This window comes from Chanodichthys erythropterus, chromosome 7 (genome assembly GCF_024489055.1).
Source record: "Chanodichthys erythropterus isolate Z2021 chromosome 7, ASM2448905v1, whole genome shotgun sequence".
NCBI lineage: Eukaryota > Metazoa > Chordata > Actinopteri > Cypriniformes > Xenocyprididae > Chanodichthys > Chanodichthys erythropterus.
The window spans coordinates 43,862,035-43,890,004 of record NC_090227.1 but is presented as its reverse complement, the minus strand read 5'-3'; the positions used below and the strand labels follow the sequence as shown (position 1 = coordinate 43,890,004).

The 27,970-nt window shown below is 37.0% G+C and overlaps 2 protein-coding genes across 2 annotated transcripts in view; both read right to left on the bottom strand.

Annotated features, from left to right (window-relative positions):
• The window catches only part of cox5ab (cytochrome c oxidase subunit 5Ab), a 5,032-nt gene extending 94 nt beyond the window's left edge, over positions 1-4,938 (bottom strand). The window contains exons 1-5 of the mRNA XM_067390672.1: positions 4,793-4,938; positions 2,819-2,935; positions 2,611-2,732; positions 2,030-2,179; positions 1-9 (exon numbers count right to left, since the gene is read on the bottom strand). The exon at positions 1-9 is cut by the window's left edge and continues 94 nt beyond it. Coding sequence (XP_067246773.1) covers positions 2,066-2,179; positions 2,611-2,732; positions 2,819-2,935; positions 4,793-4,856 — 417 coding nt within the window. The 5' untranslated portion in view covers positions 4,857-4,938 and the 3' untranslated portion in view covers positions 1-9; positions 2,030-2,065. The remainder of the gene's footprint in view (positions 10-2,029; positions 2,180-2,610; positions 2,733-2,818; positions 2,936-4,792) is intronic.
• A 14,171-nt stretch (positions 4,939-19,109) lies between these two features.
• rpp25b (ribonuclease P and MRP subunit p25, b) lies at positions 19,110-19,670 on the bottom strand. The gene has a single exon (XM_067389414.1). The coding sequence runs from the start codon at positions 19,668-19,670 to the stop codon at positions 19,110-19,112; it is 561 nt and encodes a 186-aa protein (XP_067245515.1).
• Positions 19,671-27,970: the final 8,300 nt, after the last annotated feature.

The following is a 27,970-nucleotide window of genomic DNA, read 5'->3' as shown; positions in this document are numbered from 1 at the left end:
ATTAAAACCCTGAAACAGAAACAGAGACATTTCAACATGCGTGACATGTGACGCCTAAAAACAATCAGACTCTGAAGTGAAAGAATCATAATGATTAAAAACTGGGTCTTTAACTACTATATACTAACATTTACATTGATCATTTGATATAGTGTTGTTAATGTGCACATGCATGTTTTTATATTGTACTTATATTTAAAAAATACATGTATGCAATTATATCCAATTGTTTTCTGTAATTTTCAAACTTTTTTATGCTGTGAACATCTAAATATTTCAAGGAACTCCTATTCCAAATATATATATTTATTATGTATTTATATTAATAGTATAATATTTATATATTTATTATATCTATTTATATAAATATATAAGTATTATATATACATATTAATATATATATATATTTTTTTGAATATTAATATAGTATTAATCTTTTTATATAAATATATAAATATTATATAAACATATATATATATGTTAATTAAACAGTAGCATTTATATTAATAATGCATTATTTAAATTAATATTATATTAATAGTAATATAGTAATTTAATAGTAATATTTATAAGTATATAAATATTACATATATATATATATATATATACACATATATATATATATACATACATACATATATATATATATATATACACACATACATACATATATATATATATACATATATACATATATATATACATATATACATATATATACATATATACATATATATATATATATATATTAGTCGTATTTATATTATTAATTAATATATTATAATATTATATTATATTTATATATATTAATATATATTTATAGTAAATTAGTATTTACATTAGAAATTATATATATATATATATATATATATATATATATATATATATATATATATATATATATATATTAATGTTATATTATTTTATTTACATTAATTATATATAGTAAATTTATTAATATAGTAATATTTATATTAATAATATATTTTTTATTTATTATCTCTTTTTATATAAATATATAATTATATAAACATAATATGTATTATTTATATATATATGTGTGTGTGTGTGTGTGTGTGTTAAATAGTAGCATTTATATTAATAATGTAATATTTAAATTAATATTATATTAATAGTAATATAGTATTTTAACAGTAATACTTATAAGTATATAAATATTGCTTATTATATATATATACATATATATATATAATAGTAGTATTTATATTAATATTAATTAATATATTATAATATTATATTATATTTATATATATTAATATATAGTATTATTTTAATGTTATATTATTTTATTTACATTAATTATATAAAGTAGTATATATATATATATATATATATATATATATATATTATTTATTAATATTAATAATAATACTTTTATTAATATTAATTTATTATAATATTTTATTTATATATATTTATAATATAGTATATATATATTAATATAGAATAATATATATATATATAACAATATTATAATATATAAATTATAATATTATAGTTATATATTAATATTTATATATAGAAATATTTAATATTATTTTTATATACATTAATTAATATATACTATAGTAGTATTTACATTAATATATATTTAATGTCCAAAGACCTATTTATATAGTATAACATTGTTAGAAATGTTAACAATATTATCTTGAAAATATTTATATATTTATATTCTTTTTCAACCATCATTAGTGTACTATAATAGGTATAAACCTGAAGAGAAACAAAAAAAATATATATAAAGGGCCTGTCATTAATCTCATTATTAAAGGCCAGCCTTTGAAAACAGAATAAAATAGTAATGTCAAATCTGTACATTTCAATTATATCTATTATATTATTATTTCTATATAAATATTATAATATCTGACCTCAACAGCAGCAAACGTGTTTGCAACATGAACACACAATAAATAAATGTACCAAACTAAGTACACAGTAGTTAAAGACACACATTAGTGCATTTTTGCATTTAAAAGCATCAGTGAAATGAGAATGAACCAACATGTTTATAGCTGCTCTGAAGGATCCCTGATCAGCATCAGACTTTATGGATGCCGAGCTCTTCCGGCGTGGAGATGCCCAGCTCCTGCAGCGTGGGTCGGAGCTCCTGGATCACATACGGGTAGATCTCCTTATGAGGACCCGACTTATCCTGACAAAACACGGGAACAACAGAGCATGAACGGCATGTTAATGATGACACACGAGAGACGGATTCACACTCACAAACTCACACACGGAAAACAATTAACCTTCCGCCCGCTGACGGCATTAACGGAGCAAACGGATGCGGATTAGCCTCTTCTGTAATTAAACACGAATGACCTTTTCAGTGTGTATGAAGATTAGAGTCCGGTAATAATTCATCAGCCTGAATCCGGCCTTCTAATTTCCTGGATATATCAAAATGGAAAATTCTGGGTGTTTATTATAAATGATTTATCAGTGTTTTAAATTCATGTTCCTGGTAATCTTGAATCAGAATATCTTGCATGTTCTCTGATGATGAGGGCGGGGCAACCAATAGCAAACTACAACCATCCAATCAGACAAAATCAAGCCCCGCCCATGTGTTTCTCTGACCTTTATGGCCTCTAGGATGCGAATCGCACTGGCCAGATCATTCAATCTCCTGCAAGCGCGCAGAGCGGAGTCCAGGATCTTCGGTTCAGGAACGAGGTCGTATCCAATCAGAGTGTTCATACCTGAAGACAAAGAACAAAACACACCTTCGCTCGAACCTAAAGAACAAAGTTGTCATCTATCAGTGTGTGACATCGGTGTTCGTCACCTTTGCGCAGCTCCCAGGCGTCCAGGTCGGGTTTGCTGAAGTACGTCACCCAGCGGGAGTCAAACTCCTCGTCCGTCTCCACTTTTGCATGAGAGTAACATCTGACAGCCAGCGGAGCTACGAAACACGAGGAAAACATTCAGACCATAAAAACCTGCTCTTATGATCAGAGAATGAGAAATACAGAAACATGTATGCATTATATGACGATAATACCAATACTGAATACTGAAAATTCTGATTTGATCACAGAAATAAATGACAATTTACTATATATATTCACATAGAAAATATCTATTTTACATTGCAATAATATTTCACACTTCTTACTGTATTTTGATCTAATAAATGATGAGCAGAAGAGACTCTTTAAAAAAAAAATAGTAATGTGTCCAAACTTTTGGCTGGTACTGTAGATGTGTGTATATATATATATATATATATATATATATATATATATATACACACACATACACATACACACATTACAGGTCAAACGTACAATAAACAACAAAATAGGAGTCTCTTCTGCTCACCAAGGCTGCATTTATTTGATGAAAAATCTGAAATATTATTGCAATGTAAAATATGTTTTCTATGTGAATATATAGTAAAGTATAATTTATTCTTGTGATCAAACTTGAATTTATTTAATTAAACTACAGTAAAAATCATTAATATTATTACAATTCAAAACAGCTGGTTTCTATGTGACTATATAGTCAAATGTAATTTATTCTTGTGATCAAAGCTGAATTTGTTTAATTAAAAATACAGCAAAAAACAAGAATTATTATTACAATGTAAAACAGCTGTTTTCTATGTGAATATTGTAAAATGTAATTTATTCCTGTAATCAAAGCTGAATTTATTTAATTAAAAATGCAGTAAAAATCACAAAATATTATAATTTAAAACAGCTGTTTTCTATGTGAATATTGTAAAATGTAATTTATTCCTGTAATCAAAGCTGAATTTATTTAATTAAAAATGCAGTAAAAATCACAAAATATTATTACAATTTAAAACAGCTGTTTTCTATGTGAATATTGTAAAATGTAATTTATTCCTGTAATCAAAGCTGAATTTATTTAATTAAAAATGCAGTAAAAATCACAAAATATTATTACAATTTAAAACAGCTGTTTTCTATGTGAATATTGTAAAATGTAATTTATTCCTGTAATCAAAGCTGAATTTATTTAATTAAAAATGCAGTAAAAATCACAAAATATTATTACAATTCAAAACAGCTGGTTTCTATGTGAATATTGTAAAATGTAATTTATTCCTGTAATCAAAGCTGAATTTATTTAATTAAAAATGCAGTAAAAATCACAAAATATTATTACAATTTAAAACAGCTGTTTTCTATGTGAATATTGTAAAATGTAATTTATTCCTGTAATCAAAGCTGAATTTATTTAATTAAAAATGCAGTAAAAATCACAAAATATTATTACAATTTAAAACAGCTGTTTTCTATGTGAATATTGTAAAATGTAATTTATTCCTGTAATCAAAGCTGAATTTTCAGCATCATTACTCCAGTCTTCAGTGTCACATGATCCTTCAGAAATCATTCTAATATGATGATTTGCTGCTTAAAATTTTGTAGAAACCATGATATACTACCATTCAAAAGTTTGGGGACAGTTTTTAAAAAATACTTCAGCAAAGATGCATCAAATAAATCCATTCTATTCATCAAAGAATCCTGACAAAACAAGATCAAGATCTATAATCTTATATGTGACGAAAATCTTAGTTACATCCATATTAGAATACAATATACACATATAAACAACAATATTGACAACTATGATGAGGGTCACTACAAGGGCAAACACTTATAATCACACAAACTCCTCTAACAACTCATGATCTGCCACTATCACATCAACTCGAGTGAATGAAGGTCAATGACATTCCTGTGATCACATGACGCTCCATCGAGCTCGCGTGTTTCTGTACCTGTGTGAGCGGCTCGTGCTCGGGTCAGGCTGGCGAGACCGCGCAGAACCCCTGCTGAAATCATCGTGCTGCTGCTGTGGACTCACGAACCGAAACTACGGGTCCAAACAGGACGGGACGCGCGCTGATGACGCGACGGCGCAGAGAGAGATGACGCACCAGGAAGAGGGAGGGTTGTTGGATTTCCGTTGTATTTAATTTTATTATTGTTATTATTAGTATTTATCGTTTTAATAAAATAATGGAGGTCACGTTGAGGAAACAAAATACAACAAAAAATAACTAAAATAAACAAACTCGGTAAATTCACATACTGACCTCTAGATGGCAGCAGAAACAAAGAAACGGACCGAAGCCTCAGACAGTGACGTCAGCTCTCGGTCGCGCGCGCTAGAGGTGCAGTGAAAAGTTTTACTGCTGAACAAATGAACAGTACTTTTGTCAGATCTTTGTCTACTTACTTAAAGAGATAGTTAAGATAGTCATAATTGAGTTGTTCCAAACATGTATGAATTTCTTTCTTTTGCTGGACACAAAAGAAGATAATTTGAAAAATGTTTGTAACCATACAGTGAAACTATGGAAGTCAATGGGGACCAACAATTGTGTTCAGCAGAGAATAGAAATTCATACAGGTTTGGAACAACTTGAGCTTGAGTAAATAATGACATAATGATCATTTTTGGGTGAACTGGCCCTTTAAGACTGCAGTCATATCACTGACCACTGTTGAGATCACATGACCAAATGAATCATACTCACTTTATATCAGTGATAAAGTGATAATTAAGCACTTTCAAGTTAATAATGGATGAAAAATATGAATATGGTCTTTGAATTGAACAATATCTGTAAACATGCATATAGTCATATAAACCACCAAAACATAAATTACTTAAAATAAAAGAAATGTTAACTGAAATATATATATATATATATATATATATATATATATATATATATATATATATATATATATATATATATATATATATATATATATATATATATATATATATTTATTTATTTATTTATTTATTTATTTATTATATTTATTATTTATTTATATATAATATATAATTTGTTACATTCCTAAGATTTTTTTCTAGAAACTGTCACTTTTAAAATTGTTACAATTTTAAGATTTTGCTTCTATAAACTGTTACTTTTAAAATGGCTACGTTCTAAATGTTTTAATTCTAGAAACTTTTAAAAATTGTTACATTCTAAATGTTTTACTTCTTAAAACTGTTACTTTAAAATTGTTACGTTCTTAAGATTTTATTTCTAGAAACTGAAAATGGCTACATTCTAAATGTTTTAATTCTAGAAACTGTTACTTTTCCACAATTCCTTATTAAAGCTGCATGAATTTTGGAAATCATTAGAAATCACACGATCATCATTAATTAATGTGTCTTGCAGCAAAGGTGCTCTTGGGGCCGTTCACACAGAACATGTTTTTCCATTCACTTTTCTATATACTTTTACATTGTTTTTCTATGTATTCAAATAAAAGAAATGTTAACTGAAATAAAAATATATATATATATAAAAAAAAACATTTAATTCCAGACAAAATCATTTTCATTCAGTTCAGTAACTAAATGCACTAAAATAACTAAAAGTAAAGCAAAGTAAACTAACTAAAACTGCAATAAAAAATAATAGAAAAATTATATGGTTGGTTTTTAAAAAAGAAAACTAATAAAAATGACAGAAACGTGCACTGTAAAAAAAGTTGCTGCTTTATATTTTTAAGTACAATCAACTCGGCTGTAGTCATTTCAACTTAAATTATATTAAACTGCTTCTCAAACGACTTTCCTTTTCAGCTGACGTCATCAATCCCTCATTTATCGTCACCCTCAAACAAAAACACTTTCATAAGCCTTAATCTTCAGGCCTGAGATAAAACTGGTGCTTTGAAACTTCAAGATCATCATCAAACGTCCTTCTCAACAGAATCAAGCTCAGCACAAATCGACTTGTGCTAGAAAGTAAGATTCCTCTAGTGCACTCTTCATTGTGCAGAATGATTTTAGGTCATTAGCGCTTTCAAATATTCATACAATTATCTCCGATTTCCTCCTGTTTCGACTGTGTCCTGCCTCTCAGGCATTAATCAGAGCTTGTTTGATGTGTGTAATCCGCTAATATTGTTCAGTACGTAAACTCTGCCAGGCTTTTATTCAGCGGACATTATCGTGTCTCACAGCTTTGACTCCAGCACTGCAATTACACCCTCAACTGCTCCCATTAATTCAACGCGCAGGAATTTCTGAGAGGAAAACGGCTGTCTCTGCATGAGCTGTCAGACGCCAGGCTCACGCTGCCGATGTTGGCCGACGCTCCTGATCCGGGTCCAGCTAATGTCTGGAGAAGACGACAAGAACCAAACTGGTCTGGGAACAGCAAAGTAGGCCATTTGTGATGCAATATTCATGAGACACTTTCTTTGCAAATGATGAGAACATAAAAAAGTGTGAAATTTCTCTCTTCGGCTGAACAGAAGAAGATATTTTGAAGAATGTGGGTGACCAAACAGTTGGCGGTAGCCATTGGCTGATTCCAAAATTGCATTGACTACTCTTTTGAATAAGCACTGCTAAAAAAGGACATTCTCTATAGAAAGAATGTGTGCAGTATGAATGTACTACATTCACCATGTTGTTATTATCATGTGACCTACCAGCATCAGTTACATCACTTCACTGCCATTCACAAATCCTCTCCTTTGGCCTCATGGGATATTAAAGTGTCCATCGTATGCACACTTCAGAATCTCACTGGAAGTAGTAGGGCTTTTCGACAGACATACCTCTTTTGTCACATACTGTTTTTCACCTACTATATTGTAGGGAAGTATGCGATTTCGGATGCAGCCATTGACTTCCATAGTAAAAAATACTAAAGTCAATGGCGTTTGGTTGAACTATCCCTTTTGCAAACTTGTAGAAATCACCATATTACACATTTTCTGAAATGTTATGTTTAAATATGCAAATGAGGCATTATCTAATTAAATATACACCAATTTCCATACATTCTAGAACAGAAATCTGACCATTGGATAAAGTCAGAATCAAAATTCTTGTTTGATTTTGCTGACATTAGAGTTTACAGAGGGGGTTTTGGATTCACTCCATAAATCAGAAATATATCAAAAGACAGAAAACACTGCTTTTGCCTGTAGTTATTACATTTGGAAACAGTTGTTGCATACTTAAAATTTTACTTCTAGAAACTGTTACTTTTAAAATGGTTACATTCTTAAGATTTTACTTCTAGAAACTGTTACTTTTAAAAAAAAAAAAAAAAAATGTTACATTCTGAAGATTTTACTTCAAGAAAATGTTACTTTTAAAATGGTTACATTCTTAAGATTTTACTTCTAGAAACTGTTACTTTTTTAAAAAAAAAAAATGTTACATTCTGAAGATTTTACTTCAAGAAAATGTTACTTTTAAAATGGTTACATTCTTAAGATTTTACTTCTAGAGACTTATTTTTAAAAATTGTTACATTCTAAATATCTTCTAGAAACTGTTACTTTTAAAATTGTTACATTCTAAATATTTTACTTCAAGAAACTCTTCCATTTAAAAAAATTGTTACATTTTAAATATTTTTACTTCTAGAGACTTATTTTTAAAAATTGTTACATTCTAAATATTTTACTTCTAGAGACTTATTTTTAAAAATTGTTACATTCTAAATATTTTACTTCTAGAGACTTATTTTTAAAAAATGTTACATTCTAAATATCTTACTTCTAGAAACTGTTACTTTTAAAATTGTTACATTCTAAATATTTTACTTCTAGAAACTGTTACTTTTAAAATGGTTACATTCTAAATATTTTACTTCAAGAAACTCTTCCATTTAAAAAAATTGTTACATTTTAAATATTTTACTTCTAGAGACTTATTTTTAAAAATTGTTACATTCTAAATATTTTACTTCTAGAAACTCTTCCTTTTAAAATGGTTACATTCTTAAGATTTTACTTCTAGAAATGTATTTTTAAAATGGTTATATTCTTAAGATTTTACTTCGATAAACTGTTACTTTTAAAATTGTTACATTCTAAATGTTTTAATTCTAGAAACTGTTACTTTTAAAAATTGTACTTTTCCACAGTTCCTTAGAGCTGCATAAACTTTGGAAACAGTTTTTAATCCTTAGAAATCACGTGATCATCATTAATGTATCTTGCAGCAAGCGTAGGCGCTCTTACTGATGTTTTACAGTCATTTGGGAATGGGATAGATATAGTTTAATCAGCAGGAACTTCTCAAGATTTGTTTAAAGAGTTGAAAAAGCTAAGAAAAATACAATGCGTCTTCTCTCTTGTCACTATAAGTGACACAGAAACTGTTTCACCATATTTTTGGATGATGTCTGTAAAAGTCCATTTAAAACTATCTGATCAAACAGCACTTGTCAGAAAATACAGTGGGTGGCAACAGTTGCTACATTCTGATTTGTCAGTTTTCAGAGGCGGGGCTTCGTGGATCAATTGTGTGAGAAATCCAATGCATTTCCCCTGTTCTCTTTCCATTCCTATTTCTTTTGCACTTACTATTATATAAAATGAAAGTGGTTTGCATAATTTCCAGAAAATTCTTTTTGTGGACATTCACGGCTTTGCCATCCATTCATTTCCTCTGAATGCATAATCAATCTTAGTGTTATTTGCAGACAGATCCGGTTTGTGTCGGCTCAGGTCCGTCCGGTGCGGAGAGAACGGGGCCTGCAGCACTCTGGCACAGCCTGGGAACATCAGCCTAGTAAATATTCAATTTAAAGGATTCCCAGATAAGAGTGTCTGAAAAACGGAGGCAGCGGCCATTCTTCTTGATAAGAAAAGACGCCACCATCTGCAGGGAGAGAGATAGTGAACTCCTACAACAACCCAGAGCCCTCGACCACAGACAGAGAGAGAGAGAGGGGCTGCTAACAGAGAACAGAGTTCTTACAGGTTTTGGAAATCCAAAAGAGAAATTTATTTTCACCTGAGAAAGGCTGTAGACAGCATTAAACTTGACAGGCCAGTTCACAAATACAAAAAGCACTCTTTTTTTCTTTTTCCTCCTCATCCTTTTCCCCCTGCTGTGTGGAGGAAAATTGTTGAAAGTCATCATTTGCTCACCTTCATGTTGTACCAAAATGAAAAAAAATCATTTCTTAATCTGTATTTTTGTCTTCTCCTGTAAACATATCAGAACATTCTTAAGATTTTACTTCTAGAAACTGTTACTTTTAAATTACTTTTTCAAAATTCCTTATTAGAGCTGCATGAACATTCCGCTAAATATCCTTTTGTGTTCCATAGAAAAAAAATCTGTGGTTGAACTATTCCTTTAACCTTAAAGTATTTTCCAGAGCTTAAATCCAACTTCAATCCAAGTTTATTTGTATTGTGCTTTTCACAATACATAATTTTTTTCCAAAGAAAATGTTTAAATGTTACAATTAGGAAGTGTTCTGTTATACGACAGAGATGAGTGTTTTAAAGTCATGTCCATATGGCAGTGATATACAGCTATAATATAATATGTCATGGTTAGTTATTAATTCATGCAGTTAAGCAAACACAGTGAACATGTTAGGCAATGATTACAGCTTGTACTCGTAATGATTACTTGCAATATAATAATGACTGTTTTGTGCGTCGATCCATTTAAACAGTAGAGAATGGCACTTGCAACACCAAGGTCATAGGTTCATGCATTCCTAGCGAATGCATGAACTGATTAATGTAAATACAACGCAAATATAAGACACTTTGGCCAAGTGTAAATGTAAATATTCACAATGTGTTTGTGCTTTTTAAATAAGCAGCATTTACACTGTGACCTGTTAAAGCTGCAACCGTCTGATTGGGGTCAGGGATTGATCCTCTGCATCTCTCTTTATCGCTCTCTCCCCGCTCGTGTCCTGCTTCACTCCCATCTGCATTCCCGCACTCAGAAGGGAATTTCAAACGGCTGCCGGAGGCTTCAGGTCGATGTAGTGTGTGACGTCTCTGTGTGAATGTGTGTTTGCATTACTGTGCAGGTGAGCGCTGCTGACTGTGAGATAAGACGGTCTCTGATAACACCCCTCCGTCTGCAACCCTCCAGAGTTTGTTCAATTTATGTCGAGCTGTAGCTAAACTCACTCGGGGTGCGGCGCCCCGTGATGATCATTTAGTCGGCTGGAAAAAGGAGGATAATGATGTGCCAATCACTGAGAACTTGGGGAAACCATCGGATACTGACAAACAAAAGGTTTTTAAAGGAAAGGTTCATCCAAAAATAAAAATTCTGTCATTTTCACTCACACAAACAAAACCATCAGCTTTGAAATCTCTTCAATGGGTTACAATTCCAAAAGCTATTATTGATATTTTGATAAGTCCTGGGTTGAGCCTTTTGGGTAATTTTTTTGGGTTATTACCCAGATCCTGGGTCAGACGTAACAACCCAGCATTTGGGTCATTTTTGTGTAACCCAGCTCCTATGTCAGACGTAACAACCCAGTGTTTGGGTAGTTCTTTTGTTACCCAGATCCCGGGTCGGACGTAACAACCCAGTGTTTGGGTCGTTTTTGTGTTACCCAGATCCCGGGTCGGACGTAACAACCCAGTGTTTGGGTCGTTTTTGTGTTACCCAGATCCCGGGTCGGACGTAACAACCCAGTGTTTGGGTAGTTCTTTTGTTACCCAGATCCCGGGTCAGACGTAACAACCCAGTGTTTGGGTAGTTCTTTTGTTACCCAGATCCCGGGTCAGACGTAACAACCCAGTGTTTGGGTAGTTCTTTTGTTACCCAGATCCCGGGTCAGACGTAACAACCCAGTGTTTGGGTCGTTTTTGTGTTACCCAGATCCCGGGTCGGACGTAACAACCCAGTGTTTGGGTAGTTCTTTTGTTACCCAGATCCCGGGTCGGACGTAACAACCCAGTGTTTGGGTCGTTTTTGTGTTACCCAGATCCCGGGTCGGACGTAACAACCCAGTGTTTGGGTAGTTCTTTTGTTACCCAGATCCCGGGTCAGACGTAACAACCCAGTGTTTGGGTCGTTTTTGTGTTACCCAGCTCCCGGGTCGGACGTAACAACCCAGTGTTTGGGTCGTTTTTGTGTTACCCAGCTCCCGGGTCAGACGTAACAACCCAGTGTTTGGGTAGTTCTTTTGTTACCCAGATCCCGGTTCGGACGTAACAACCCAGTGTTTGGGTCGTTTTTGTGTTACCCAGCTCCCGGGTCGGACGTAACAACCCAGTGTTTGGGTCGTTTTTGTGTTACCCAGCTCCCGGGTCAGACGTAACAACCCAGTGTTTGGGTCGTTTTTGTGTTACCCAGCTCCCGGGTCGGACGTAACAACCCAGTGTTTGGGTCGTTTTTGTGTTACCCAGCTCCCGGGTCAGACGTAACAACCCAGTGTTTGGGTCGTTTTTGTGTTACCCAGATCCTGGGTTAGACGTAACAACCCAGTATTTGGGTAGTTTTTGTGTTACCCAGATCCTGGGTTAGACGTAACAATCCAGTGTTTGGGTAGCTTTTGTGTTACCCAGATCCCGGGTCAGATGTAACAACCCGGTGTTGGGTAGTTTTTGTGTTACCCAGATCCTGTGTCAGACATAACAACCCAGTGTTGGGTCGTTTTTGTGTTACCCAGCTCCCGGGTCAGACGTAACAATCCAGTGTTGGGTAGTTTTTGTGTTACCCAGATCCCCGGTCAGACGTAACAACCCAGTGTTGGGTAGTTTTTGTGTTACCCAGATCCTGTGTCAGACATAACAACCCAGCATTTGGGTCGTTTTTGTGTTACCCAGCTCCCGCGTCGGAAGTAACAACCCGGCGTTTGGGTAGTTTTTGTGTTACCCAGATCCTGGGTTAGACGTAACAACCCAGTATTTGGGTAGTTTTTGTGTTACCCAGATCCTGGGTTAGACGTAACAACCCAGCGTTTGGGTAGTTTTTGTGTTACTCAGATCCCGGGTCAGACGTAACAACCCGGTGTTTGGGTAGTTTTTCTGTTACCCAGATCCCGGGTCAGACGTAACAACCCAGCGTTTGGGTAGTTTTTGTGTTACCCAGCTCCCGGGCCGGATGTAACAACCCGGTGTTTGGGTCGTTTTTGTGTTACCCAGATCCCGGGTCAGACGTAACAACCCAGTGTTTGGGTAGTTTTTGTGTTACCCAGCTCCCGGGTCAGACGTAACAACCCAGTGTTGGGTAGTTTTTGTGTTACCCAGATCCCGGGTCAGACATAACAACCCAGTGTTGGGTAGTTTTTGTGTTACCCAGATCCCGGGTCAGACATAATAACCCAGTGTTGGGTAGTTTTTGTGTTACCCAGATCCCGGGTCGGACGTAACAACCCAGTGTTTGGGTCGTTTTTGTGTTACCCAGATCCCGGGTCGGACGTAACAACCCAGTGTTTGGGTAGTTCTTTTGTTACCCAGATCCCGGGTCGGACGTAACAACCCAGTGTTTGGGTCGTTTTTGTGTTACCCAGATCCCGGGTCGGACGTAACAACCCAGTGTTTGGGTAGTTCTTTTGTTACCCAGATCCCGGGTCAGACGTAACAACCCAGTGTTTGGGTAGTTCTTTTGTTACCCAGATCCCGGGTCAGACGTAACAACCCAGTGTTTGGGTCGTTTTTGTGTTACCCAGCTCCCGGGTCGGACGTAACAACCCAGTGTTTGGGTAGTTTTTGTGTTACCCAGCTCCCGGGTCGGACGTAACAACCCAGTGTTTGGGTCGTTTTTGTGTTACCCAGCTCCCGGGTCAGACGTAACAACCCAGTGTTTGGGTCGTTTTTGTGTTACCCAGATCCTGGGTTAGACGTAACAATCCAGTGTTTGGGTAGTTTTTGTGTTACCCAGATCCTGTGTCAGACATAACAACCCAGCATTTGGGTCGTTTTTGTGTTACCCAGCTCCCGCGTCGGAAGTAACAACCCAGCGTTTGGGTAGTTTTTGTGTTACCCAGATCCTGGGTTAGACGTAACAACCCAGTATTTGGGTAGTTTTTGTGTTACCCAGATCCTGGGTTAGACGTAACAACCCAGCGTTTGGGTAGTTTTTGTGTTACTCAGATCCCGGGTCAGACGTAACAACCCGGTGTTTGGGTAGTTTTTCTGTTACCCAGATCCCGGGTCAGACGTAACAACCCAGCGTTTGGGTAGTTTTTGTGTTACCCAGCTCCCGGGCCGGATGTAACAACCCGGTGTTTGGGTCGTTTTTGTGTTACCCAGATCCCGGGTCAGACGTAACAACCCAGTGTTTGGGTAGTTTTTGTGTTACCCAGCTCCCGGGTCAGACGTAACAACCCAGTGTTGGGTAGTTTTTGTGTTACCCAGATCCCGGGTCAGACATAACAACCCAGTGTTGGGTAGTTTTTGTGTTACCCAGATCCTGTGTCAGACATAACAACCCAGTGTTGGGTCGTTTTTGTGTTACCCAGCTCCCGGGTCAGATGTAACAACCCAGTGTTGGGTAGTTTTTGTGTTACCCAGATCCTGTGTCAGACATAACAACCCAGTGTTGGGTCGTTTTTGTGTTACCCAGCTCCCGGGTCAGATGTAACAACCCAGTGTTGGGTCGTTTTTGTGTTACCCAGCTCCCGGGTCAGATGTAACAACCCAGTGTTGGGTCGTTTTTGTGTTACCCAGCTCCCGCGTCGGAAGTAACAACCCGGCGTTTGGGTAGTTTTTGTGTTACCCAGATCCTGGGTCAGACGTAACAACCCAGCATTTGGGTAGTTTTTGTGTTACCCAGATCCTGGGTTAGACGTAACAACCCAGCGTTTGGGTAGTTTTTGTGTTACTCAGATCCCGGGTCAGACGTAACAACCCATTGTTTGGGTAGTTTTTGTGTTACCCAGATCCCGGGTTAGACGTAACAACCCGGCGTTTGGGTCGTTTTTGTGTTACCCAGATCCTGGGTCAGACGTAACAACCCAGCATTTGGGTAGTTTTTGTGTTACCCAGATCCTGGGTTAGACGTAACAACCCAGTATTTGGGTAGTTTTTGTGTTACCCAGATCCTGGGTCAGACGTAACAACCCAGCATTTGGGTAGTTTTTGTGTTACCCAGATCCTGGGTCAGACGTAACAACCCAGCATTTGGGTAGTTTTTGTGTTACTCAGATCCCTGGTCAGACGTAACAACCCGGCGTTTGGGTCGTTTTTGTGTTACCCGGATCCTGGGTCAGACGTAACAACCCAGTGTTTGAGTCATTTTTGTGTTACCCAGATCCTGGGTCAGACGTAACAACCCAGCATTTGGGTAGTTTTTGTGTTACTCAGATCCCGGGTCAGACGTAACAACCCGGCGTTTGGGTCGTTTTTGTGTTACCCAGATCCTGGGTTAGACGTAACAACCCGGCGTTTGGGTCGTTTTTGTGTTACCCAGATCCTGGGTCAGACATAACAACCCAGCATTTGGGTAGTTTTTGTGTTACTCAGATCCCTGGTCAGACGTAACAACCCGGCGTTTGGGTCGTTTTTGTGTTACCCGGATCCTGGGTCAGACGTAACAACCCAGTGTTTGGGTCATTTTTGTGTTACCCAGATCCTGGGTCAGACGTAACAACCCAGCATTTGGGTAGTTTTTGTGTTACTCAGATCCCGGGTCAGACGTAACAACCCAGCGTTTGGGTAGTTTTTGTGTTACCCAGATCCTGGGTCAGACGGAACAACCCAGCATTTGGGTAGTTTTTGTGTTACTCAGATCCCGGGTCAGACGTAACAACCCGGCGTTTGGGTCGTTTTTGTGTTACCCAGATCCTGGGTTAGACGTAACAACCCGGCGTTTGGGTCGTTTTTGTGTTACCCAGATCCTGGGTTAGACGTAACAACCCGGTGTTTGGGTAGTTTTTGTGTTACCCAGATCCTGGGTCAGACGGAACAACCCAGCATTTGGGTAGTTTTTGTGTTACCCAGATCCTGGGTTAGACGTAACAACCCAGTGTTTGGGTAGTTTTTGTGTTACCCAGATCCTGGGTCAGACGTAACAACCCAGCATTTGGGTAGTTTTTGTGTTACCCAGATCCTGGGTTAAACGTAACAACCCAGCATTTGGGTAGTTTTTGTGTTACCCAGATCCTGGGTTAGACGTAACAACCCAGCGTTTGGGTAGTTTTTGTGTTACCCAGATGCCTTGCCTATAATTTTATGATTTTATTCAAAAAGATACAGAACACTTGGGATGTTAAAATATGTTCCCAGCACCATTACGGTGGAAACAGAACAATAGAGACCGGTCCATTACACTTGAATTACTTATAAATGTACAAAGCTGCGTTGTTTTATGTAAAAGAGATGTGTGAAAAAAGAACTTGTTTTGCCTTTTTAATGGAGATTGGCAGATATTTGTTTTTGTATTAAGCACATTTTTTATAATTTTGTCATTCTTCTTCTCCAGTAAATGCATCTTGATTTAAAAATGTTTAGATATTTGTGCTGGAAAACAAGACAGAAATATTGAGGAAGATAATTTTTTTGCAGTGTATTCCAAATTTTTTCCATAAAAGTAACTGCAAGAGAATTATTTTTATCTGAACCTTCCCTCTAAAGACCGAGAGGATGACAAAAAGATTCAAATCAGTGTGCGCCTTTTTATCATTAATAAAGTCCATTTGAATTGCAGACCAGCACAATTAGATTGCACAGGCTGTTTTGTGCACACATATTAAAAGCACGTCGGAGACATTTTGATAAATTGAAAGCATTAAGTGGTTTTCAGCCCTCAGAGATTTTCATTACGATCAAGAGAAACGTCCTGAGGTAAGACAGAGAGAAACGCACAAACTCAGTCGTGGCTGGAGGATTCGGTGCAGACGAGCCGCACAAACATCACATTGCCGCTCACAGTGATGAATGCTGCCGCTGAGAAACTGATAGAGACACAATCTGTGATCTCTTTTGGAGAAAACAGTAGATTGTGATTTTGATGAAGTGACTCTGTCAGAAGCACTCAGTTGTTCATCTCACTGCGTCTAACACACACACACACACACGTCACTGAATTCTCCTCACACAACAGATCTTTAGAGCAGAGATGTGAAAATATAGCATCAAAACTGCTCTTGACTTTACTAAGACCATCTTTGCTTTTTGGCCAAACAACATTTAAGAATCACATGAATAAACGTCCATGATTTTGTTCTGTAAAATCATCTGTAATTCAACATAAATTTGATATTAGTATTTACTTCTGATGTATTTCCAACATAATATTGAAACTTGATTGGAAAAGTGGCCACCCAGTTAACAAAAACATGCTCTAAAAAACGTTCCCATTACGTTCTGAACATGTTATTTCTCTAAAGGTTCAAAACGTCCAGTTGTTTAAATGTTTTAAAAACATTTTTTCTTGGTTATACGAACGTTACGGGAACATTCCATTTTGCAAATGTTTCACTGGAATGTTACTTTTCAATGTTCTGAAACAAATAGTAACATTTAAAAAATTTTTACCTAAATGTTTCAGACAAAAAGTTGCATGAAGAATGCATGCACTCTAAAAAATGCTGGGTTAAAAACAACCCAAGTTGGGTTAAATATGAACAAACCCAGCGATTGGGTTAAATGTTTGCCTAACCTCTGGGCAGTTTTATTTAATTCAACTATTGTTTAAAAATAACTATCAGACACATAATTACTAGAGAGGCAACAATAATAATCAAAAGGTGAACATTTATTAGTAAGCAATTTAATAAATGTTTATTGTTTCATTATTAAACATATTAATTTTCAACATACTTTGGGTTCATTTTAACAAGCAATACAGTAATTTTTAAACAATAGTTGAGTTAAATAAAACTACCCAGCAGGTTGGGCAAACATTTAACCCAACTGCTGCATCAAAACAACCCAAACACAATAGGTTTGTCCATTTTTAACCCAACTTGGGTTGTTTTAACCCAGCAATTTTTAGGGTGTGTTGTAATTATTAAAATCCACATAACTTTTAATGAATGCTCTAATAACGTTACTGTTTCTTCATAACGTTGAGACAACCTTGCCAGAACGTTCTGAGAACGTTTCCTGTTAGCGGAGCAGAAAACAGACATAATAAGACCATGAATGACACTATTTCACAGGCTTTATTTTAATAAAAGATTCAAAACAAGGACGCAAGTCGATTTCATGTCGACTTGGAAAAATAATATTCCTAGCTGTCCATGAGGACCAGAGACCTCTGAATGATGTTCTGCCTGTCAGAAAACGTTTTTCTACTTCTTAAGATGGAAATTGCTTTTTTTTTCTCTCCAAAGGGAAACAGAATAAACATTCTGCCTGTGCAGACTAGATGTTTGCTTTTACAGAAGATGATTTATCTCGCTTTCAGAGATGCAATCGAGCATTATGATGGTGACATTATGTAATAGAGTTAAAGAAGCCGCACGCAGGTTAGTTCAGTCTGCAGGTAGAGGCTTATCAGAGTGAATGTAATTAAATCAAGCGTCCCTCAAACAAATCCCCTCAAAAGACACTTATCAGCATCCCACCACACTGTGATACGACATGCCGCTCTATCGGAACAGAACGTTTTGTCCGGATGAAAGCGTTTGAACTCATCACAGGAAAGTTGCACACGGTGGCACTTTCTGTGCGGTTAAAAAGACAGAGAAAACATGAGGAGCAAATGGTTTATTTGTACATAAACTTGCAATAGATGTTGAAAAATACGGTGAGTTGCATGCTGCTGCTGAGGGAAGATAGAAAAAGAAATAATACAATGAAAACAGAAAAAAAAAAAAGGTTTTTACTTGCTCTATAAGCATCACAATCCATTTTGAAATCATCTTCAATGTCCATCTGTGATGTTTGCATGGTTCCTGACCAAAGAAAAGTGGTTTTGAGTTTTGGGAAACCAGTAAAAATCATATGCATGAACCGATTGCCTTAAATTTGACCTTTTATAATGTTTAAATTACATTTATGCACTTGGCAGGCACCTTTTTTCAAATATTCCAATGCATATGTCAGATTATATCAAAACCTTGCATTAAATTAGTGACGTTGCATGCTCAAAACCAAGACTGAAACTCATAAATCAAGATCGTGACGTGCATGTTTCTTAAAAATGAAGTGGTTTTTCACAGCAATGCCATAGAAGACACTTTTCTTAGTGTGAAGAACCTTTTAAGAATCTTTTTTGCAATGGAAAGATTCCTAAAGGTTCTACACGGAACCGTCGATGCTTTATTTTTAAGAGTGGGTTGGTTATAGTCGTCATCGTTCAGTCAGTGGAAACGTGGGCTGTTTCTGAGAGAGTTTCAGTGGAAATGATTGTCTTTAACACACCCATAATCCTCAGAGACAGACTCTCTTCGCCTGCGGCTCCATCAGAGAGTCAGACGAGTCTATAGATCGCTTCTCCGCCGTCTCTCCTCCGTTCCTCTCGTCTGGAGGCTGGTAGCCCGGTTCCAGCGGGTCCAGCGGGTCTTTGGAGAGCAGGATGCTGATGGACGGAAGCGTTCGGTGGATCGTCATCTCCGAGTCGCCTCCTTCTTGACTCTCCCAGACCTCTCGTAAGCCCTTGTACTGCAGTTTGGTCATCTGATGGAGACCGGCGATCTTCCTCTTCATGATCTCGGCGCAGGTGATGGTTTTGGTGACGGCCCGTCCGGACCCGCTGAACATGACCTGTCTCAGTCCGGTTTGAGCGCCGTCCCGGGCTTCGTCCTGCATGCGCGCCATGGCGAAACCCATGAGATTGCGAATTTTACTGCCCTCCTTCACCCTCATTTCCAGCACACCTGCGGGCAGCCCGGGGAACGGACACGCGCTGTCCTCCTCGACCCGACACACTTTCTTGAAGCCGCCCGCGTGTGCCTGCTTGAGCTGGGCATTCGGATCGGCGCTCAGATCCATGCGTCTTGATGGCCTCAGGAGTGATTTCCAATCATACCTTTATCTTAAGCGCTCAAATTACATGCAATTCCCTGTCTTTTCCGTGAGCCAGATCATGACTTATTCATGAGATAATAAACACAAAAAGTCTCGTTTTAAAGTTATAGATATTATGCAAAGCTGATTTACCCACGTCGCATCCATCCAGCCTGTTAAACTTTTTCTCCTCTCCAGATTCAAACTTCCGGAAATGAAGTGGCAATTCCTTCGGGATGTTTTGGTTTATCGCACTTACTTCTGTGGGACGATGCAGTTAAAGATCCAGCTCTTCTGTCGCCTCTTCCAGACCTTCACTCTCTCCTGATGTCCTTTCCACTTCACTGGAGTGCATCTTCCTTTCTTTCCTTGTCCTTTTCTGTTTCTCCTCTTCTTCCACGTGCTGGCAGGGCTGGAATCTCTCCGTTTCTCGCCCGGCACTCGTGCTGCCTCGTAAATGCTGGTGGGGGGGATAAAAGAGAGAGAGAGAGAGATAGAGAGAGAGAGGGAGAGAGGGAGGGAGGATCAGCCTTCTTAAAGCAACAGTAACCTCAAATATTGTTAAATAATATTATTAAAAAAAACGTACTTTTTAGAGTTGGAAAACCTTTCTTTGTTAAAAGAAAAATGGACCTCCTCCTGAAAAACATCCACTGATGCACAGCTACAATTTCCTTCAATCTTCTTTTTCTTATCTAAATATTTATCCATAAAAATGACTAACTAGATCTGGATCATGCATATTTTATCAAAATTATTTGAATATGTACAAGTTGATTAGCTATTCAACCTGCTGTTAAATAAATACATTTCTAGATATCATATATTATATATATATACAGCTATGGAAAAAAATAAGAGACCACTTAACATTGAGTTCTGAACTTGGAGTGGTCTCTTAATTTTTTCCATAGCTATATATATATATACACACACACACACACAAACCCAATTCCAAAAAAGTTGGGACACTGTACAAATTGTGAATAAAAACAGAATGCAATGATGTGGTAGTTTCAAATTTTAATATTTTATTCAGAATACAACAAATATGACATATCAAATGTTTAAACTGAGAAAATGTATCATTTTAAGGGAAAAATAAGTTGATTTTAAATTTCATGGCATCAACACATCTCAAAAAAGTTGGGACAAGGCCATGTTTCCCACTGTGTGGCATCCCCTCTTCTTTTTATAACAGTCTGCAAACGTCTGGGGACTGAGGAGACAAGTTGCTCAAGTTTAGGAATAGGAATGTTGTCCCATTCTTGTCTAATACAGGCTTCTAGTTGCTCAACTGTCTTAGGTCTTCTTTGTCGCATCTTCCTCTTTATGATGCGCCAAATGTTTTCTATGGGTGAAAGATCTGGACTGCAGGCTGGCCATTTCAGTACCCGGATCCTTCTTCTACGCAGCTGTGATGTTGTACTTGATGCAGTATGTGGTCTGGCATTGTCATGTTGGAAAATGCAAGGTCTTCCCTGAAAGAGACGACGTCTGGATGGGAGCATATGTTGTTCTAGAACTTGGATATACCTTTCAGCATTGATGGTGCCTTTCCAGATGTGTAAGCTGCCCATGCCACACACACTCATGCAACCCCATACCATCAGAGATGCAGGCTTCTGAACTGAGCGCTGATAACAACTTGGGTTGTCCTTGTCCTCTTTAGTCCGGATGACATGGCGTCACAGTTTTCCAAAAAGAACTTCAAATTTTGATTCGTCTGACCACAGAACAGTTTTCCACTTTGCCACAGTCCATTTTAAATGAGCCTTGGCCCAGAGAAAACATCTGCGCTTCTGGATCATGTTTAGATATGGCTTCTTTTTTGACCTATAGAGTTTTAGCCGGCAACGGCGAATGGCACGGTGGATTGTGTTCAACGACAATGTTTTCTGGAAGTATTCCTGAGCCCATGTTGTGATTTCCATTACAGTAGCATTCCTGTATGTGATGCAGTGCCGTCTAAGGGCCCGGAGATCACGGGCATCCAGTATGGTTTTCCGGCCTTGACCCTTACGCACAGAGATTGTTCCAGATTCTCTGAATCTTTGGATGATATTATGCACTGTAGATGATGATAACTTCAAACTCTTTGCAATTTTTCTCTGAGAAACTCCTTTCTGATATTGCTCCACTATTTTTGGCCGCAGCATTGGGGGAATTTGTGATCCTCTGCCCATCTTGACTTCTGAGAGACACTGAGAGGCTCTTTTTATACCCAATCATGTTGCCAATTGACCTAATAAGTTGCAAATTGGTCCTCCAGCTGTTCCTTATATGTACATTTAACTTTTCCGGCCTCTTACTGCTACCTGTCCCAACTTTTTTGGAATGTGTAGCTCTCATGAAATCCAAAATGAGCCGATATTTGGCATGACATTTCAAAATGTCTCACTTTCAACATTTGATATGTTATCTATATTCTATTGTGAAGAAAATATAAGTTTATGAGATTTGTAAATTATTGCATTCCTTTTTTATTCACAATCTGTACAGTGTCCCAACTTTTTTGGAATCGGGTTTGTATATATATATATATATATATATATATATTTACACGTTTTGTATATATATATATACATATAATGAAGTTTCATGTTTAAACAAGGCTTTTTCAAGCACTTTCTGTTTTTTTTTGTTTTTTTTTCTATTATCTCATGAATAAGTCATGATCTGTTTCAAGCGATATATATCTCACTTATATACATACATGTATATAGTTCCACAACGTTTTAATATAAAGTGACACTCATGAAAAGCTCTTTAGTTGGTCCTGTATCTTTAAAGCCCAAGCCAACAGCTCCAAAGCTCCTTTGCTGATCCGTTTAAAGGACGTCCGGAGCAGGAACTCGAGGAACGCTGACAATTAAACCACAGTTCTGGAACACGAAGCCACTTGGGCTCTGAAAGACGCATTTTCAGAAGGTGAATGAAAGTGTGAGTGAAATTAGCTGGAATCTAATTGAAAACATCCTTCACAGGGCAGATGAAAGTCAGACTGGTAAATGTGCCGCGATTGGCCTTTACCCCTCGACATGCATTTGGCTATTACCATTTGCATAATGTGATGTTAATGGTCTTCATACAGGAGGAATCTTGGCACGGTCGTCTCTTCACTCCAGAATATAATGGATTTTTATCACCTGCGCACACATGAGTTATTTGGCAACATCTATCCTTTACTTCCCTTTTTATCCCATCATTTAATCCGTTTTTAATTAACCCATGATCTTAACTCGATGTTATTACGTCTGTGTTTTTCATTCTGGTGTGAAGCACTTTGAATTATTTACTGTCTGTGACATTCACAATAATGCTTTTGTCCAAAGTCACTTAAATTGTATTCATTGTTCAGTTTTTGCATTCCCTGGGAGTCGAACCCATGACTTTGGCGTTGCTAGCGCAGAATGATTATTTCAAAAACCTACTTTTGCAAACTAGTCCTAGGTTTTTTTGCCTGATCAGAACCAAATCAGTGCAGAAAGATTCTCTGGAGTCTGATAATAATTGAAAAAAGTTGAAATATCGATTCACGTCTGCGACGGGACGCCAAAACATTCGAAGTGAGCTTTTACTAAACCGGTTATCCCTCTTGAACGGAGATAATTCCACCAAACTTGGTACATCTATGTACGGGCTCAGTCTGTGGTCGCGTAAAAAAGGAGGCAGTGAATAGCCACTTGGTGGCGCTATAAAATGAAAAAACAGAAAACGGCTATAGCTACGCAACAGTCAGTCCGATTGAAAATTGGCAAACGGAGTCTTTGTCCAAGGTGCTGTGATGGTCTATGAGGACATTTGCATATCTCAAAAAACATGGCTGCCATCAGCCAATGAAAATTGAGTGGCTGTCAGACAAAGTTAACGGAGGCTGATCAGAACGAAACTCGCTGGGCCTGTTTGACAAGAAATTTTAAAGAAATTGGCCACCAGGGGGCGCCTTTGTGTTGTTCACATGTGTAAAGGATTTTTCGCACGAGCCCAAGACATTCATACCACATGCTAGATCTCCTCATTCTGAGAAACTTGCCTCTAGGACTGCGGCTGCCAATCAAATCCTTTGTTAAATATTGGAGATTATTTCAAAAACATACTTTTGTGAACTAGTCCTAAGTGTTTTGCCCAATCAGAACCAAACCAGTGCAGAAAGATTCTCTGGAGTCTGATAATAGTAAAAAAAAAAAAGTTAAAATTCCGATTCACGTCCACAACAAAATTCCAAAACATTTGAAGTGGGCGTCGCCACTTTTACTAAAATGTCTATCCCTCTTAAACAGAACGAGATAATTTAATCAAACTTGGTATACCTATGTACGGGCTCAGTCTGTGATCGCTTGAAAAAGGACGTGGCAACTGGCCACTTGGTGGCGCTATAAAATAAAAAAAAACGAAAACAGCTATACTTACACAACAGTCAATCCGATTGACTTGAAAACTGGCATGTGGTGTCTTTGTCCAAGGTGCCAAGACTGCCTTTTAGCACATTCACATATCTCAAAAAACGTGGCCGCTGTCGGCCAATGAAGTTCGAGCAGCTATCAGACAAGTTTAATGGAGGCCGATCAGAATGAAACTGATTGGGCCCGTTTGACTCACGACCCTAGAGATCTGTGAGAAATTCAAAAGAAATCAACCACTGGGGGCGCCTTCACATTTTTCACGTGCGTAAAGGATTGTATATCATGTGACTTTTTTGTGCACGCCCACAACATTCATACCAAATGGTAGAACTCCTTATTCTGAGCAACTTTGCTTTTAGGAACGCCGCTGCCAATCAAAGTGTTCGTTAAATATTGGAGATTATTTCAAATACCAACTTTTGCAAACTAGTCCTAGGTTTTTCACCTGATCAGAACCAAACCAGTGCAGAAAGATTCTCTGGAGTCTGATAATAATAAAAAAAACATAAAATTTCGATTCACGTCCACAACAAAATGCGAAGTGGGTGTGGCCACTTTTACTAAAATGTCTATCCCTCTTAAACAGAACGAGATAATTTAATCAAACTTGGTACACCTATGTACGGGCTCAGTCTGTGGTTGCTTGAAAAAGGATGTGGGAACTGGTCACTTGGTGGCGCTATAAAATGAAAAAAAAACATGAAAACAGCTTAATATTGGAGATTATTTCAAATACCTACTTTTGTGAACTAGTCCTAGGTATTTAAAGAGTAAATCCCACTCTATTCAGACCTGACAGCAAAATAATGCCTAGAAAACACCCTAGCATTTTACTCTATATTGCCTACACGAAGCCTGATAATAATGATTCACATCTTGATGCTTTGCTCACTTTGAACAAAATCAGAATCTTGATGTTTCTCTTCAACAATTACACTTTCCTCTTCCCCTCAGCGACAAAACCTCGCCGTGATCCGCCGTAAATTTCCTCAGCGTGCGGGTCAGTGATCCGTGAGTTATTTGGGATTGTCAGTACTCTGGTTATCTCTGTGTGCGCTGTCACTTAAGCGCGCGATCAGCAGAGACAGCAGAGGTTCTGCGGGCCGGTCCCGCCGGAGGACAGCTGGGACAGAATGAAAGCTGAGCGAATGAGAGACGACAGATCATTCAGCCTGAACCAATGGACTGTCTGAACGAGAAAGACCCAATTCTCAAGAGGAAAAGGGAGGATTCCTTTGAAAAAACACTGGAGTAATTCCATTCAGCTCCTTTGATTAATGACAACACTGACAAAAAGGCTCTTAATGAGTGTTTTTGTCTTACTTCCAGTAAAAATTAAAGTCCCCATGAAATCAAAACGGATTGCCATATTTATTAGACATTAATTATCTATGCAAATTCATGTGCCTTAGTAAGTAATCTTACATCAGAATATCTTCTCCTCCTCTTGCAGCATCTCTTCTCTTCTCTGATGATGAGGGCGGAGCAACCTGTCACTCACATGAGACCCACCAATAGCAAACCACAACCATCCAATCAATTCCCCACAGATAAAATCATTTCTCCCTACATTTGTTCTTGTTTGTGAAGCATCTTCAGGAAGATTCGGAGCGTTATGAATCTTTTGTGTCGAATCAGCCGTTCAGAGCGCCAAAGTCACGTGATTTCAGCAGTTTGACACGCGATCTGAATCATGATTCGACACGCTGATTCATAACGCTCCGAATCTTCCTGAAGCAGTGTTTTGAAATCGACCATCACTATACAAGTCGTTATTTTGTTTTTTTTGGCGCACCAAAAATATTCTCGTCATTTTATAATATTAATATTGAACCACTGTACTCACATGAACTGATTTAAATATGTTTTTAGTACATTAATGGATCTTGAGAGAGGAAATGTCATTGCTGGCTATGCAGGCCTCACTGAGCCATCAAATTTCATCAAAAATATCTTAATTTGTGTTCTGAAGATTAATGAAGGTCTTACGGGTTTGGAACGACATGAGGGTGAGTAATTAATGACATTATTTTCATTTTTGGGTGAACTAACCCTTTAATATCTTCAGAACAGAAAATAAAGAGGTGTGCCTCAAGGTTCAATACTGGGACCATTTCTTTTTACTATTTATGTTAATAATCTACCATTAATTCTCAAAAATTGTCAGGTTCAACTTTATGCTGCTGATACCCTCATATATGCATCTAATTCAGATTTTATACAAATTCAATATCTCTGATCTGATACTTTACAAGACTGGCTAACAAATTAGTGCTTAATAAAGCCAAGTCTCAAATATTTTTGGTTCAAGACAGAAATCCAAAACTTGTTCCTGTGTTGTGATACTATTAAATATCTTGATGTATGGCTTGATTCTGAACTTTCTTTCAAATCAAACTTTAATCATGTTTTACGCAAAGTCAACATTGGAATTAGTATCTTACATCGATCTCAAAAGTGTTTTTCAGAAATCTTTTCTAAACTAATACTTCCATCCTTTGATTATTGTGATGTGGTTTACCAAACGGCTTCAAAATCAGATCTTGCCCCAGTTAATACAGCATATAACAGAATTTGCAGATTTGTTTTGGGATGTTTTTTTTAGATTTATCATACATTTTCAGTGTCAAATTGTATGGAAACCAATGTCTCAACAACAATGTTCTACCCAATGTTGAGGGTTAAAACAGGCCGGACATCATTAAAACACAAACACACGCACACGAGCGACAGCTGAACCTCAGCGGCATCCGTTCTGCTCATGAGAGACCCGCATGTCTCACAATTACTGATGAACAATTATTTCATGTTTCTGCCTCTCATCTCAGAGAAACAATTTGCTTCTCGTTTGGGTGTAAATCTGTTTTTAAATATGATAAACTCTTCAGTGAACATGACACTGCAGGAGACGCCGCAACAAATGCCTCCACTTAGAGAGAGTGAGTGTGTGTGTGTGTGTGTGTGTGTGTGTGTGTGTGTGTGAGAGAGAGAGAGTGAGTGTAAGAGTGAGTGTGTGTGTGTGAGGGGGTGAAATGATCGTGTGGCTGTTTGGGTGAATTACCCTCATCACTCATAAGCAGACACACAGCTGCCTGCGGGAGAGAGAGAGAGAGAGAGATTCAGAGAGAGTAATGATACTATTTGTGTTAAAAAGACAAAATGGGAAAGTATGAATACATAATAGAGAGGGATGATAACAGTGAGAGCAGAAAATTGATAACACTATATTCCTACAAGCGAAATATAGTACCATCATATAATGAAGTGTGTGGAGTGTTTTAGAACGACACTTTGATTTCAGACTAAGTTTTCTTACACTCTAGAAATGCTGGCTTAAAAACAACACAAGTTGGGTTGAAAATGGACAAACTCAGCTATTGGGTTAAATGTGTGCTGGGTAGTTTTATTTAACTCAACTATTGTTTAAAAAATTACTGTATTTCTTGCTTAAAATGAACCCAAAATATGTTGGAAATTAACATTTATTAATGTTTAGTGATTAATAATGAAATAAAAAATATGAAATTGCTTATTAAGAAATGTTCATCTTTTGATTATTATTGTTGCCTCTAGTAATTATGTCTCATTTTTAATTTCCAACATACTTTGGGTTCATTTTAAGACAGACATATAGTCATTTTTAAGCAATAGTTGAGTTAAATAAAACTACCCAGCACGTTGACAAACATTTAACCCAATTGCTGGGTCAAAACAACCCAATCACTGAGTTTGTCCATATTTCAACACAACTTGGGTTGTTTTTAACCAAGTGTTTTTTAGAGATTAGATTTAGTAGTTTTGTTTTTATCTTTTGAAACTGACTGTTGAGTCAAAGTAATGGAAAACACTTTTTGATCATATTGTTTTGGTGAAGCTGCT

Excerpts from the sequence above, each read along its gene's own strand:
- rpp25b (XM_067389414.1), bottom strand. The coding sequence starts at position 19,670 with ATGGATCTGAGCGCCGATCCGAATGCCCAGCTCAAGCAGGCACACGCG.